We start from the raw sequence: 15,928 nt of genomic DNA, 5'->3' as shown, positions 1-15,928 counted from the left end.
TAGGGTTAGGGAGGGGGAGGGAAGGATTAGGGTTGGGGAGGGGGGAGAGTGCATTCAGGAAGGGGAGGGGGAAGGAGAAGGAGAAGTGCGTTGGAAAGGAAGAAAGGAAGAAGTAGGGTGGGGTGGGGGGAGGGGTTTGCTATGTCATCAAAATGTAGTGGCCATGTCAGCACTGTACTTGCCAGAGATGTGCTCCGGCGAACTCGTGGGTACGCTTGTCAAATTTTAAAATCTTTTAAGGACTATTTTGTCAATAACAATAGTGAAATACCAAAATGTCAGCGTTTGAATATTTTGAGTACTGATTTGGTCATTACCTCCTAAAATAATTAAGTTATTGTAATAAATTGTATTGAATGAGTTAAAAACTTAAAATAATTAAATAAAAAAACACTCTTCAGAGTAAGTATGTCAGTATGTCACGTCAGTTCCATCGTTAAATATAAAAATCTAATTTTTATATAATATAATAGATAGAATAGATTTTGATTATTAGCTCTCTCGAAATAATAAATCAAACACAAATCCCAAAATACCCCTACCACTACTAGCACACCGGATTCTCTGGTCACTTTACCGACCATTGGCCACTATTCGAAATCCCTAACCTTCTTCCACATACTAACAGAACGGCAGCCACTCCTTTCTCCAGCATCTGCGGCCACTGCTCTGCGGTTCTCTCTCCACCGTTGTCGTGCTACGTAATGCCTCTCCACCGAGACCGCAACCTTTGAGCTCATCGCCGATCTCCTCTCCTATCCTCTGCTCGTATACTGCCTACTTCGGAAACTTAGGTATGCGTTCTCGTTCTTCATCTTCTCATACTTGTCTTCTCTCTTTCTCGAACCTAAATTTGTGTCTCTTGTTTTATTATTTTGCTCTCACCTCTGTAAATTGAGTTTATTTATTTTTAAACCGTGGTATTTTTGTATGGTGTTTTGTGTCATTTTCTGGAATGATAGAACTTTGGCATTAGAATTTCCCTAATGGAATGAGCATTGATGGTGTGTTTCTTCTTCTATTTTTCTGTGCCTATCTTGATACTTGATTTCTGATTATTTGATTATTGATTATTGAATATTGATGACTTTATCGGTTAAGAATACGGATTAGTTGAATTTTTAAATTTCCTTTTTTTTTATCTATGTTTTTTATTAAATTAGTTCTGATTTTGCCTCTTTATGAAAGAATGAACGAATTTAATTTAAGACAAATGGAAAGGTGAAGGCCTTAGTTTGCTTCTGTTTTGCTTGCCATTTAAGTTCACTAATCCATCTTCATTAAACAGAATGTAATAAGTGTCTTGCATATGATTGTTTGCAGTTCTTGATTTATCTTTTGTTGATGTAAGGAGACTCGTTTTTGGCTATGCTATTGATGACCGCTTGTTGAACTAACCATATTCCTGTCTTTTATTATTGTCTATGTAATTTTGTAAATTGCAATATATATCATATCACACAGAATATTATTATTCATTATCATTATTGAAAACGTTGAGAAGTAGAAATACAATTATAGTGCTAAGAATTTTGCACTCTATCAAAACTACGGGTATGAGAAAAAATTTCTTTTTGTTGTTTGTGGTAGAAATCTACTTGATCAGTGAACTCTTGCTCTGTCTATGCTTGAGGAAAATGAAAATGGCATTTCAATTTGCATAATCATCCAAACGTTGTTGATTTATTGATGTTAACCAATGAGAGAAACCAACTTTCTGTTCACTTGTAATGTGTATAATGTGTATAATATAATGATAATGATTTGTGATTTGTTATGCTTTTATCTAAAATAGATTGCTCTGCTATGCTTAATACACGATGTCATTGTGAGTGACAATGGAGTGTTTGTATGAGATATTGATGATGATGATGAGTAGATGGTAAAAAGAAATGCAATAACATGAGTTATAATATTCAACACCAGATTTCTTACATCATCTAGCAATGATTCAACAAAACTATTTGGATTTTTCACACACTTTTCTAACAAAGATTACACAGCATACACTCTTAAATGTTTTTTTCTCCCTTCTCAGCTTAAAGGACTGCCTTTTTATAAGAAAACAGTTGAGTGTTTAAGTGCAAGTAGGTTAGAAGATTTCAACATTTGGGATGCCGTTTTTCAACATTAGCCTTCGTAATTTAACCGGAACATCAAAAGACCAAACCAGCTGGGCAATGAAAGTGTAACTGGTCAAAGCCTAGCACATGGTTGGAATTTTTTATATTGTTTTAAAGAGGATAGGAAGTGTATAAATAAAACATGATGCATGACATTAATAAACATGATGCATGGACATGTACCATATGATGGAGGGAAAATAACGAAGGATAGTGTGAGGAAGATTGGATAATTGCCTCAGGAGATGACTAATAAGCTATCCGTCTGCTGCAATGTTTGTGCTATTAAGTAATAATATAGATTTATGATTTAATATATTATTTTATTATAATCTGGTTATTCCAGATGAACCTTGTTTAAACTGGTTAGACCTCTAAACTTTTGACCTGCAGACCTGGTAGCCTGAACAGTTTGATGTCTGGGTCAGATTTCAGAACCTTGCTATGGAGTGTTAATATGCATGATTCCTGAAGCAGCTTGCTTCTGCTGAAAACAGATTCGCTGCCGTGCCAACGTGATTTCTGGCCACCTGTATGCTATTGATCTTCAGCTCCTCGAAACACTTCTATTCCTCTCTCTCTCATCAATGCAAAATTTAACCCTTTACTTTTGATTATTCATTTTCCTAAACACTCCCACAAAGGTCTCAGTTTTTGTTTGTGATGATGATTGGAGCTGCTGTTTCAATATTCAGGTTAATCGGTGTGAAATTTTGGATTGTTGTTGAGATTCTTTTGTTTTGGTGTGGCTAAGAATGTCATCGGGAAAAGTGGTTAAGAAAGCCAAGTACAAAGCCACTGTGAAGGACCCTGGTACTCCTGGTATCCTTGTATTGGTATGTTTCCTCCTCTTTTGAACCAATTCAATTGCCATTGTCTTCGTACAATTTTACTTATATTGTTTGTTTTTTTTAGTGTATTCTATGATTAAACTAGTGGGACAAGGCTTTGTTGTTGTTTGTTTGTATTCTATGATTAAACTTTGCATGAGTGGGCTGAGTACAAACATGATTCATGTCAGTGCGCAATATTGTCTTTTGATACATGTAGCTGACCCCACCAACTGGGGTAAAAATTTGTTGTTGTCATCTCATGGTCTATTCTATGATTGAGCTCAACCTCTGGAATTTTGACCTGAAAATAACTTGAAGAATGATACAGAAGGTTATCATTATTGATAGATTATGTTTGATATAAACTATCTCTTTGGTACTGTTAAACATTTCTGTTGATGTGCCATATATATAATTGAATTGAGTGTCTGTGTAATATACCTTTGTATTCACAAGTCACAATGCATTGAAATTGGATTCTATATTATTATTATTATTATTATTATTATCAAAAAATTGTTTCTCAGATGTAACAGATCCTATTTAGTGGAATCAGGTTGCTCATTGTTGTGTTACTCCCTCTGTCATTAATTATTTGTACAGTGAGTTTCAAATATACCAAAATTTCCAAAGTGACAAATAATTTGTGACACAAGTAGTATTATTAATATTTATAATGGTAGTCTTGTTGGTGCCTTGTAATTTATGTATAAACTTGGTGATAAGCTTCTAGCTCAGTTGGCACTTGATGTATTGTATTATACTGGTGTGTGATGACAGTATTTGAGGTTTGATTAAATAATTTGTATAGCGAAGTAATTATGTTTGCTACAGATCAATGAATCATTTGTGCTGGAATGTTGTTTCCTCTGTGCAGACTGAGGAAAAATTTGTTTTCAAGCCCAATGATCCTACATCAAGCAACAAACTTGAAGTCGATTTCAAATTTATAAAGAGTACTTATGATCCGTATTTTTATGTTATTGTTAGTTTTCGAATGTTCCTTATCCATGTTGTTTGCAACTTTAATTCTTTGGGCTTGATGTCTTTTCCTTTTTATTGCTTAAAAATTTAGGTCATAAACACACTAAAGAGGGATCAAACAAACCACCATGGCTTAACCTCACCCATTCACAGGTGTTTCATTGGTTTATTTTAACCTCTTGCTACTCCTTTTTGCTGTTGTTCCATTTTTTTGTATACTATAGTTCACTAGTATTAAATTGTTTTGAAATTTTGAATGTCTTCTCATGCTGAATGAACTCTAATTAAAAATGTTGTTCCAGGGAAGTTACATATTCGAATTAGAAACCTTTTCAGATCTTCATGTTTGCCGGGAACTAGTGGGTAAGTTTCTTTGTCATGGAATGACAATATAGGTCTTTTTTCTTTTATTTAGCTTTTAAATGTCCTTCTGAGGGCTTTATTGACTAATATTTTGCACAATTGAATTGTGGCACACTGCCATTCAGCTTAAGTTCTTTATAAATCATTCTGTTTCTATGCATTCACATTGATTGCATTATATATTTATTACTCTTGTAACATTTGCTAGATAAAAAAATGATGCATCATGCAGTTACCAATTTCACGTTTCCATAGATTGCAGTGTCTTTCCTCCTTTTTCTCAATTTTCATCATCCAATTTTATTTTCAATATGAAAGTATCTGATCATATGAAGCAAATTTGGAGTTATCAATTTCATTTATTTGTTTTCTATAGCCTTCCAATGTGTTGTCTGCTTTGTTTGAGCAGGTATTGCCCTTAGCAAGCATGGAGAAGCTGCAAAAGTCGTTTCGGAGGAACAATTGAGTGCTGCTGAAATGGGACAAAGAATTAAGCTATTACAAGAAGATAGGTATTTATTTCACAAAAATGCACTTTGATTCTTTTGGTGGAAAGGGTTAGTTATCGGTGGTCTTGTTTTATTATGGTGGACTCTCTATTTGTGTGCATCGTTCTACTTTACAATATCTTTTTATGAATTTCCTATTCCTTTTTTCTATTTATATATATATATATTTTGTTTCATTTTTGCTGTCTTTGGAACTTGTCAATATGTTTCCTCTTCCAGAGCTTACATCTGTCAATGATCAATGAATTTTATCTTTCATATGTTTTCTGAAATTACTTCCACATGGAAGTGATGCTAAAATCTTGTAACGAGGAGAAATATATTTCTTTATTTTATCAAAATCTACATTGTTCCACAAAAAAAAAAATTCCCTGGTGAATTAACATGGTTTAAATGATAGCAATGTGTTTAATTAAAATCCAAACATACAGAGGCCTTTTTGATCAAGGTGTCTTTGATACCGTGCTTTTACTTCAAATGTTACAATCTCTAATTACTCTGGCTCAGAGTATTGAACAGGTCTCATTTTAGTAATAATAGGAAATTTGAAATTTGAATATGTTCTGCTTGCTATTGGGTTATCATTGGTTCTGATATTCATGCTCCCCTCAATGTTATTGATTTTGCTAAAGTACAACTTATGCAGCAAGTTGCAGAAGCTGCATAAGGAACTTGTGGCTAGTGGAAAGCTGACGGAATCAGAATTTTGGGCCACAAAGAAGGTAAATATTTTGAGTGCAATGTGATGTTAATTTTTATTTTTTCCAGGCTTGCAAATGGAATTTTTATTTTAAACTCTAGTGAGACTTATATGTTCAACAAGGTGTGGGGTGATATTATGATTCATGAAAGGTTTTTTATGCATGGAAAAGAACTATGTGAAGAATCTTGCTATTAATGTATTTTTTCTATAGCACCTTGTTTTTTAAGTGGTTTCCCTAGGAGATATGCAAAGGGATTGGACAGCTTTGCCATATTGGTTTTTCCCTTTACATTTTTCAGTTGTTTTTATTCTTGCTTTCTTTCAATGTAATTTTCTTCTTCTCATGTTAGTCAATTTTTTCTTTCACAACTTTATTATTATTGTTGTTGTTGTTGTTGTTGTTGTTATTATTTTATTATTATTATTATTATTTTTTCAGCAATTACTTGATCGAGATGAAAACAGGAAGACAAAACAACAAATTGGTTTTAAGAATTCTTTGATCTTCGACACAAAGCCTACGAGTGATGGTCGGGTATGATAATGCTTCATTTTATATTGGTTCTGTATCTCTATGATTACACTTGGATGTGTCACTGATCACTACATTCTTGGATGTCTCTATGAGAATGCTGTATATTTGGTATCTATATCTTGTATTTAGTTTGTCTGTTGTCAAATTGAATGCCAGGCTTTGTGCTTTTCCCTTGAGTGAATGGAGGAATAGAAAATTGGATAGAACATGAAATATGATTGGACTCAAGAAATCCCAAACTAAATGTTCCCATTGAAAGACCAATACTGATTCTGCAACTTTTCAACAAGAATAGAGTAGATATATACTACTGCTACTTTTGGTCATGTAAATCAATAATCAGATCATCCTTGGATGGCATTGCAACATTTCTGATAGAAACAGAAAGTGAAGAGAAGATGTGAATTAGATTCTGTTATTGATGATCGAGTTAATGCTCAGCTCATAGTATATATATATAGTTTGACCACAGGGGGCATAGGTGACATTCACACTCATGCTAGTTACATCTCTTAAAGCTCTAACTGATTTTGATCCTTCTAGACTTCTCTAGACTCTTCAACTTACCTCTATTGATTTCATTGTGTCTATATGCTTTATTTATTCATTTTTCCCCCTTCAGGAGTATGCATATGTAATCATAATCAATTACTTTACTTGTTTTATTTTGCAGATAAACCAGGTTAAATTTCAATTAACACCGGAGATAAAATATCAGGCATGCTTCATATAGCTCTTCCCTTTATCAATCAACTGGCTTTTCCAGTCAAACTTAAATATTGAATGAATGTGGTATTGGTTTTTTGGTGGGTGGTAATGCAAAGAATTTTAGCGAGATAATCATCATGTTTTCAATGTGATATGAAGCTCAAATATTCAAAAGTTTAGACTTTTTCACATAATTTTGCCAAACAAACGGAAGTGCTGGTTTTGTACTAATTTGTTGAAGCTTACTTTTTTATAAAAACGATTTATATAGGTTTCTAGCTAATGTGAATGTGAACTACAAGCTTCCTGCTAATATATATATATATATATATATATATATATATATATATATATATATATATATATATATATTTGCACAATCATACATTTTTTATTGCTTAGGTTCTTAATTATTCTCTAGAAGCTTTCATAAAATTCTATAGTTGGGAGTTCATTTTTGAACTTCACCTGAAGAGATGGAATTAATTTGTACCATCATCCTTGTGTTTTGGCTTGTCTATATTATTTTGTTTTTGGACTCTATATTCTACCATTTAGCAGTTGCATGCGGTTTAGCGGTAGACTTATTTTCTTGCTATATTAGTTTGGCGACAAGTGTCCGAAAATTAATATTTGATTTAATCAGCTGTTCAGCACTATCGTGGATATTTTTTTCCGTGTTTTTTTTGTTTGATTTATTTTTCTTCTTTGTTGGTTAAGGAAATTCATGAAGATATTTTAAGTTAGTCCTAGTTTTTCACAAATAATGATAATATTTAAATTGTTAGACTAAGTTTGATGTATATAATGAATTATGACTCTTGAATGGGCCCTCATTTGAGGCATTTATAACATGGAAGCAAAAACATACTTTTAGGCCGCCATTATCTCGAGTTTTGAACTTCTTTTTATATTAAGGATAAGGTGGATTTTAGTTTTCCCCAGTCTTATAACTAAAACCTTGTGGAGTTTGGTGAAGGCTAGCAGCCTTTTCTATTTGTAGCAAATTATAATCATAAGTTTCATTGTTTACTAAGTGGTGAAGCATTGATCAACTTTTCGGTTGCATGTGTCTTCATGTATCAAGGAAAGGCCTATAATTGGGTGGCTTAAGAAGTCATATGCCAGGTGCTAGAGAAAATTGGATTTCATACGTATGTTTCAGCTGTTCAGGATATACAACTAGGATTTTGGGTGTGTTCAGGCAGTGATTATTATGTGAATGGTTGAGGGAATGAACTCCACAGCTTATAGGTTTTATCTACACTAAACTAATCATACTTCATAATTACAATGTCTAATAAAGGAGAAACTAATTATCCCTACTTTATTCTAATTGACTCTAATTGATCCTAATTGATACATAAAGGAACTTTATATCAACATTTCCCCTCAAGCTAGAGCATATTATATCATATAAACCAAGCTTGCTACAAATGTAGTTACCATGTGGACCTCTAATAGACTTCGTAAAAATTATCAGTTAATTGATCATTGGAATTAACAAACTTAGTGACAATTTCTTTAGACATAATCCTTTGTCTTATGAAATAACAATTAACCTCTATGTGTTCAATTCTCTCATGGAATACTGGATTAGGGCAATGTGAAGTGCTGTTTGATTATCACAATATAACTTCATTTCTGTAATTGTCCCAAACTTTTCTGAAAGTATCTGTTTAACCCATCATATTAACTCATAAGTGTCACGGGGTGATACTTTGCCTCTGCACTTGATCGAGCAACAGCACTGCTTTTTGACTTTTCCATGATATAAGATTGCCACCAAGAAAGACACAATACCTAGAAGTGGACTGTCTACCAGTAGGAGAACCTGCCCAATCTGCATGATAATACCCAATTACTTGAGTATTTCATTTATATCTGTATAATAGTCCTTGACCAGGGGCTCTTTTGATATACTTCACAATCTGCATTATAGCTTCCCAATTATCAGTGCAAGGGGACTGCATAAACTGACTCACTACACTAATAGGATATGAAATATCTGGTCTTGTAATAGTGAGGCAGTTTAGCTTCCCTACAAGTCTTCCACATCTCCTTGGATCAGGATAATACTCTCCTTGATCAGCAACAATTTACTATTAGGATCTATTGGGCTGCCAACATTTTTGCAATTCAACAGATCACTTTCGTCCAATATATCAAGGGCATATTTTCTTTGTGATATAGCAACGCCATTTTTAGATTGAGCCACCTCAATACCAAGTAATAGAGTTCCCCAAATCCTTATTCAGAAGGTGATGAAATAGATGTTTCTTGAACTGAATTATCCGTTCATGATTATTATGAATAATGACTATATCATCTACATAAACAACCAAATATATGCATTGCCCATGTGAGTTGTGTTGATAGAACCCTGAGTGGTCTGATTGATGCGAGTTGTGTCAATAGTACACTAAGTGTTCAGTTCAATCCTTTTCATTGCAAAATCTTTGAACAATAGAGCTGAATTTGCTAAACCAAGCTCGTGGGGATTCTGGATTATCTTGGACTAGGATGCACCATATATAAGGTCTGTTCAACTAAGATGTGAGCGTGGGGTAGCAACATTTTGGACTTGACATACTATAAGCTGGACTTATTTATTTGTGGTTGTTTGGGTAGGATGGATCACTATCCTCTATCTGTATTTCACTCCATTTTTCTATTATAATTGTATATTGCTTTTCACTAAAATAAGAAAGAAGAAAAAAGTTTATGTGGACTTATTTCTTTACTTTCTTTGTATTATTGTCTTTCCAGATTTTTGCCCTAAAACCAGCTGTTCACCAGGCATTCCTCAATTTTGTGCCTAGTAAGGTATGTTGAGTTAGTAAAATTTGTAATATCCTCCTTGATAATCATTTACATTTGTTTATCAGTCGCTTTGGATAACAAGTCTTTTTATTTTTCGCATTGGTATCCAAACTCAAGATGAGTGAAGTAGATTTTTGGAACAAATATTTTAAAGCTGAATATCTCCATAGTACCAAAAATGCCGTTGCGGCAGCTGCAGAGGCAGCTGAAGATGAGGATCTTGCTGTTTTTTTGAAAGATGATGAGATATTGGAAATTGAAGCTCGAAAGAAGGTCTTTCTTTTGTTTCTGTTATACTCTCCTTGATGATCTTTTGGGTCTCCTCTCTAATATCATTTATTTTTACCTCAGTATTTTTTTCTGCTATTTGTATCTGCATTTGCAGGTTCGGCGGGTTGATCCTACTTTAGACATGGAAGCAGATCAAGGAGATGATTACACTCATCTTCCTGTATGGTGAATGAAACTATTCCTTAGTCTCACATAGGATGTTTTCTTACATTGATTTCATAATTCATGCTAAGTTTGCCCTATTTGAAAGTAAAGATTTGCAACTTGTAGTTATTCTTTGTCAAATTGCAATTACACTTTCCCACTATTTTAGTTAGAGGATAATTGGCAGTAAACTATGTTGGCATGGGTTTTGTTTCATGGATAAAAACCAATATTCGGTAGGGTTTTTCCTTCATTTTTTTAAGACTGGGAACAATGAAACACACAAGCAAAGGGAATATACTTCACTCAGACCATCTTTTAGTCTTGTATGAAGTTGCTAAAGTATGTAAACCAAGTGACAACAGTTCTGCTTGAAATTTTGTTGCAGAAGGCAGTTAGTTAAAGGATTCACTATTTTAGTGTCATTAAGAAGCCCATAAAACTCGCTTTCTGGTGATTTTGAAATAGACAAATATATACTCATTGCTCGGTTGCCAAAGTTGGTTTGAGCCATAAAGTCTATGGGGCCTTAAAGTGTACCTTGTTTACTTAGAAATAGAGAAAAGGGAAAGGATGGAGGAAACTCTTTCTGGGAAAATGCTTAAAAGTGCATTTTCTGTCTTCCTCAGTGTCTTACTTTGTGGCTATGACTGTCCTCCTTCCGTCTGATGATCACCAGTGCCATCCTGACTGACTTGTTCCCTGTGTTGCTGCCTCAACCTCTGGTAAATCTACCCCGCCAAATATGAACTATCCTCTTTCTTTCCCACATCTCCATAATGATGAGAGATCGTGAATTGAGACAAGAGAAGTGCAAGAGCCTCAATTTGTTGTTCCAAAATAAGATAAAATAAAATTCAGGCTCAAGGGAATATGCTACCCTTATATTCTTATAGCTGTTTGGACGAAACCTATAATAAATTGTCTTCATTTATTATCCATTATAGCAAGTCATTCATATTCCATACAATATGCTGCCAATCATTTAGTAGTTAATGAAAAATGTTCCATACATGCATAGTTATCTTTTTGTGCTGTTGGGTAAGAAGTATAAGGGCTGCGTTGTTCTCCTGCATCCTAATATTTTTCTCTCTATTCAATGAGAAGGATCATGGAATCTTCCGTGATGGTAGCAAGGAAATATCTGAAGCTCAAAATTCTCTATATCGGAGAACATTGTTGCAAGATCTTAATAGACAAGGTGCAGTTGTTCTTGAAGGGAAAACTTTAGGTAATTCTTCGGACCACTTTTATGAATTTTCTGCGTTTCTAATATGATTACATTGTATTTTTTAATTTTGATTTAGTATTAGCCATGTTTTATGTCTTGTGTCGATTGTCATAGAGCATGCCTGTTGTACTTTTATATTAATTGTATCTCTATAAGGAGGATAAAAGAAAACCTTTCTCATAATATGGTTAAAAATTTCCAAATTCTCAATGTGCTTTACTCCTATACTGATATTAAAGGTGGTTTCTGATTATGTTCTCTGGGTATTTGTTCAAAGGGAAAATACAAGAGAGAAACTGCATCACATACACCAGCTGTTATTTACCTTTTAGAATAGGATAAGAGCATATGTAGTTGTCAGTGCACATCACTTATCCCACCATACTGTGAGTTATATTCTGCTATGGTAGCATGAATAACATGATGCAATGGCATGAACAGTAATTGAAAAAGCTTCTTCCTGCACAAAGATTTGTGTTTTTACTACCGGTAATAAATAGTAACTATGTGATTGGTTTTTCCCCCCCTGGAAATATAATGGAGAAGTTTTCTGTTTTGAAAGTATGCAACTTGTTCTGTTTCAAATTTTCTCTTAATTGAATTGGATAGGACCAGACCATATTCCATTGTGTTTGTGTTAGATTATTTTCTTGCTCTCAATGGCCTAGTCTGATGAGTGGGGTTTCAAAATACTAATGTAGATATAGAAATGGAAAACCCAAGAGCAGCAGCAGAAGTTCTTGCCCGGAGAAAACAGGGTTAGTCTGGCTAACTTCTTTGTTGCTCATTTCCTTTCTATTCACGTGGAGAAAGCTCTTATTCAATCCACTATATAGAATCCGATGGGGTTGTAGAAGATGAAAGACGTAACAGAATTTCTAAGATGACCCAGATTGAGGATCTTCAGGCTCAGGATGATCATCGTTTTGCACCACTCTGCATCAAGGTCCAACTTTGTCTCCAGAATTAAGTGCCAATTATTATTGTAGTACTTTTGTCATATAGTTCTAGTGAATACTCAAATAATAAAATTATACTTTAATTCAATATTTTCTTTTGGGCTTAAAATATTTGTTGTTTTTTATGACTTTTATGTTTGTTTTCTTACCAGGATCCTCGTGACTATTTTGATTCCCAACAAGTTAATGCAGTAAAAGCATTGGATGATTCCCAAGCTGGAATGGAGAAAATAAAATGCAGTTTGAGTTCCGAGGAAGCCTACAGCTCTCTGAGGGTGTCCATATCTAAGATCAAAGCTTCAGGATTAAGGGATCCTTTATTTAGTCCTGAGGTTGCTCTCAAGGTAATGACATATTTGTGTTGCATAATGCATAATTCTTTCATTTTAAAGATAAAATTTTTGAGTAGTGGACAAATGCATATTATATTTTTATCACTCTATATTATGCTAAGACAACATTTTCTCCTGTCTTGTTGCTTCCCTTTTAACTATGATTCTGTCATAAATAATGAAAGGTGTTTATTACTTTTCAGGTCCTTAATGAATTGACCAAAAATATCTCAAGCACCAAATCTCATATTGGGAAACATTCTCAGGATAGCATCCTTGATATATTGCCCACCTCAACTAAGGAGAAACTACTAGATGTAAGTTAACCCGTATTAGTTTTGAGGTCTTTGGAAAGGGAAAGATGCCAAGCAAAAAAAGAATAGAAATGGATAGAAAAGAAGGAAAAGGAATAAGGGGATAATCTTTTCAATTTTTGTTTATTATTTGAGAAAGTGGCATGTGTTGCTCTTATTTTCAAGTAGTATGGCTTTTAGTTTTATTTATATTGCCAGTTTGGGTTATCTACTTATCCTAAATGCCCTTATTTATATTTCTGTAATGTCTCCTTCCTTCCAGCATTGGGTTTGCAGTCAGGAATTGCTGAGGCATTTTTGGTCTTCATATCCAATTACAACACAAAACCTTGCAAATAAGGTAAATGCTGAGCTTTTGTGATTTCACTAAGAACTCTTTATTGTTGCAAATTGCACCACAAAAATGTTGAGACAATTATTTTCTGAGTTCATCGTATATCAATTGATTTTGTCGTGAATGTTATTTTTCTATTTATTTTTTTCCTGCTACCCTCCTCTCTCTCATCCCATTGATTTTAAGGAGCAGTGCTTTCAGAAAATGATATTATAGTTTCATATTTATTTATGTCTCTTCTAATAGTTTGGTGCCTACTTTGTAAGAAGTTCCTTGACATATGGGATATTCATTAGCTTGATAAGTGTCCTGGTTAACCAGTTTTGTCAAAATTTTGGTTGATTATATAATCAATTTTGCTTGCTTTAATAATGATTAGTCTTCATATGTGATGAGCTGCTGGGTTTCATACTCATAATATGCAATTACCTTTTCAGGCTAAATAATATATGCAGACGTAGATTTATTATTTGAGTTTAAAATTCTAACATGCTTAATCACTTGATCAGATTTAGTTATAAGATGTTATATAGTAACTACTAAACTATTATCTTCACCTTGTTTACTTATGATTGAGGCCTAACTTAATTGATCAATGGAGATTTTGATGTCTTGCCAAGGAAACACTAAACCGAGCAGTTAAAACAGTAATATAAGTAATGTACGTCATATGAGTTCGTGATGTTTAATGATTCCGAAATAGGTTCCAAGGACTACTATTAATAGATAAATTTTGTTGGTCATGTAACACTGATTAATATTCTGCTCGGATCAGTCTTTCATTGAGCATTACTTCCTTTTCTTTTCTAAAGTTAATTATTATTGACACTGCAGTGATTGATTAGTTACGGGTTAGATGTGATGAGAGGGTTTCTATTGGTTTATGTCATTGATGGTGACGTGCCCTTATATGCATATGCTTCTATCTTTATGTAGTGATTCATCAAAAATTGCCCTGAATTTCATTTTATCATGTCTAATGTCTTGTTCATGTCAAAATTAAATACAGACCAGAAGACTAAAGGATGCCATATCACAAGTGTATTCTAAACTTGAGGTATTCATTTAGCAACAAAAAAAAAAAAATCCACTAGCATATATTCTCTGTATTAGTTTCATTAGTAGTAAACATGTAATTTTTGTGTTAACCTGTTCCCATTTTCTTTTTGGTTGATTCCCAGGAAATAAAGGTATCTGCAAAGTCAGACCTGCGGCACCAGGTTTCCCTTATTGTCCACCCTATGCAGCAGGTAACCATACTATACTCATTTGACCATGTTTCATTGTTTGGTCTTAAATTTCTGCTTGTCCTGCCTCCTAAGTACAGGAGGTAAAATTGAGAAGTGGAATCAGTTTTTGAGTAAGTTAATTATTATATTTTAAAGATGGGGAGGGACATGAAAGAAAACTATTATGTTATTATCATTTAATTGAATAAATAGGTTTTGGAGAAGAAAATCATTGAGCACTTTCCTGACCAACCAACCCCTCCCTCATACAGAGTTGTTTTTGCCACCTAATTCTTTTGTCTTTATATTCAATTGGATGTATTTTCATCAATAGAATGCCGTGAAAAAATAGGAGGATGTATTTTCATTAATGATTAATCCCATATATTGTAAAGTAATTGAAGTTTTAGGAGGATTTCTTTTCCAATCTTCTTGTCAATGCATTGTAACATTTATAGTTAGGTACTTAGGTTTTGATTTTACTATCTTCATCTTACTGGTCAATGTTCTCACAAAATCCCCTTTTGATGAATGTATTATGCTATCATATTTTTTTTTTAATTATTTTCCGATATTTAAACAATTACATCCAGATTGTTTAAATCCTGCCTTTACAAGCAGAAAGTCCTAATTGTCCTAGTTAACTCATTGTATTTTGTTACTATTTTCGAAATCCCTGGTGCTTGTTGCCTCTTATTGACATTTGACAACGATAACATTTTTGGTGCAGGCTCTTGATGCTGCCTTATTACATTATGATGCTGACATTAGGAAACGAAACGCAAAAGGAGCGAAGCCCAACGGTTTTTAGGAGGCATTCCCCAGCATCATCCCAAACACAGTTTAGGGATGTAGATTCCGACAATTTTGCCGAGACATGAAAAGCCATATTGCTATTCTTCTATATACCATGGTGAAAATTTCAAGTAGCAGTGCGAATCTTATTATATAGTTATTAGTTAACATGCAACACAGAATTAACATAGTTCCTTACATAGTCCAAATGAATTTACATACAAAAATTTGCGCATTTAGAAGAATTTAGCTCCCACACGTTGTATTATTATGTTACTGCTGCTGCATGTCAAAGCACTGCTTCCATTAAATGAGAACTGAAAAACATGGTTAATTTGATTGATTTATGCATGTCCTTTTATTGAAGAATATGTATATTAATATCCTAAATTAGTCTCTAAGGACTGCTTAGTCTGACATTTTAGTTCGTAGGAAAATTTAATTACGAAATCGGTCATTAAAGAATTATTTTGGTATAATTATAATCCACATGTTAGTTTCACCATGATGGATAACGGCATTTGCCTATGTGGATTGTTAAATTGTCACATACCGTTAAATGTCACGTATATAATATTGGACAAATTAGTCTTTATGCAGAATGAGCGAAATTGTGTTTTGCAAATATTAGGAGTGTTGATATTTATAGAAACTAATATATCTTTTTAGATTTTTTTTAGGGACTAAGTTGAGAATTTTACAGTTCAATTGTCTTTTT

General features: G+C 33.5%; 1 protein-coding gene across 1 annotated transcript; it reads left to right on the top strand.

Annotated features, from left to right (window-relative positions):
• Positions 1 to 487: 487 nt before the first annotated feature.
• Positions 488 to 15,562, top strand: LOC107638232 (general transcription and DNA repair factor IIH subunit TFB1-1-like). The gene is made up of 22 exons (XM_088483958.1): positions 488 to 794; positions 2,517 to 2,655; positions 2,819 to 2,959; positions 3,834 to 3,912; positions 4,032 to 4,093; positions 4,243 to 4,303; positions 4,713 to 4,815; positions 5,459 to 5,534; positions 5,955 to 6,050; positions 6,724 to 6,768; positions 9,528 to 9,584; positions 9,699 to 9,854; positions 9,967 to 10,032; positions 11,124 to 11,247; positions 11,949 to 12,005; positions 12,084 to 12,193; positions 12,359 to 12,550; positions 12,742 to 12,855; positions 13,115 to 13,192; positions 14,196 to 14,243; positions 14,368 to 14,436; positions 15,146 to 15,562. Exons 3-22 carry the CDS (start codon positions 2,879 to 2,881, stop codon positions 15,224 to 15,226), a joined length of 1,755 nt encoding a protein of 584 aa, XP_088340084.1. The 5' UTR covers positions 488 to 794; positions 2,517 to 2,655; positions 2,819 to 2,878; the 3' UTR covers positions 15,227 to 15,562.
• The last annotated feature ends 366 nt before the right edge of the window (positions 15,563 to 15,928 follow it).

Source organism: Arachis ipaensis, chromosome B4 (genome assembly GCF_059453495.1).
Source record: "Arachis ipaensis isolate K30076 ecotype BB chromosome B4, ASM5945349v1, whole genome shotgun sequence".
NCBI classification, from domain to species: domain Eukaryota; kingdom Viridiplantae; phylum Streptophyta; class Magnoliopsida; order Fabales; family Fabaceae; genus Arachis; species Arachis ipaensis.
Note: the sequence above shows the minus strand (reverse complement) of the source record. Positions and strands in the feature narration are given on the sequence as shown.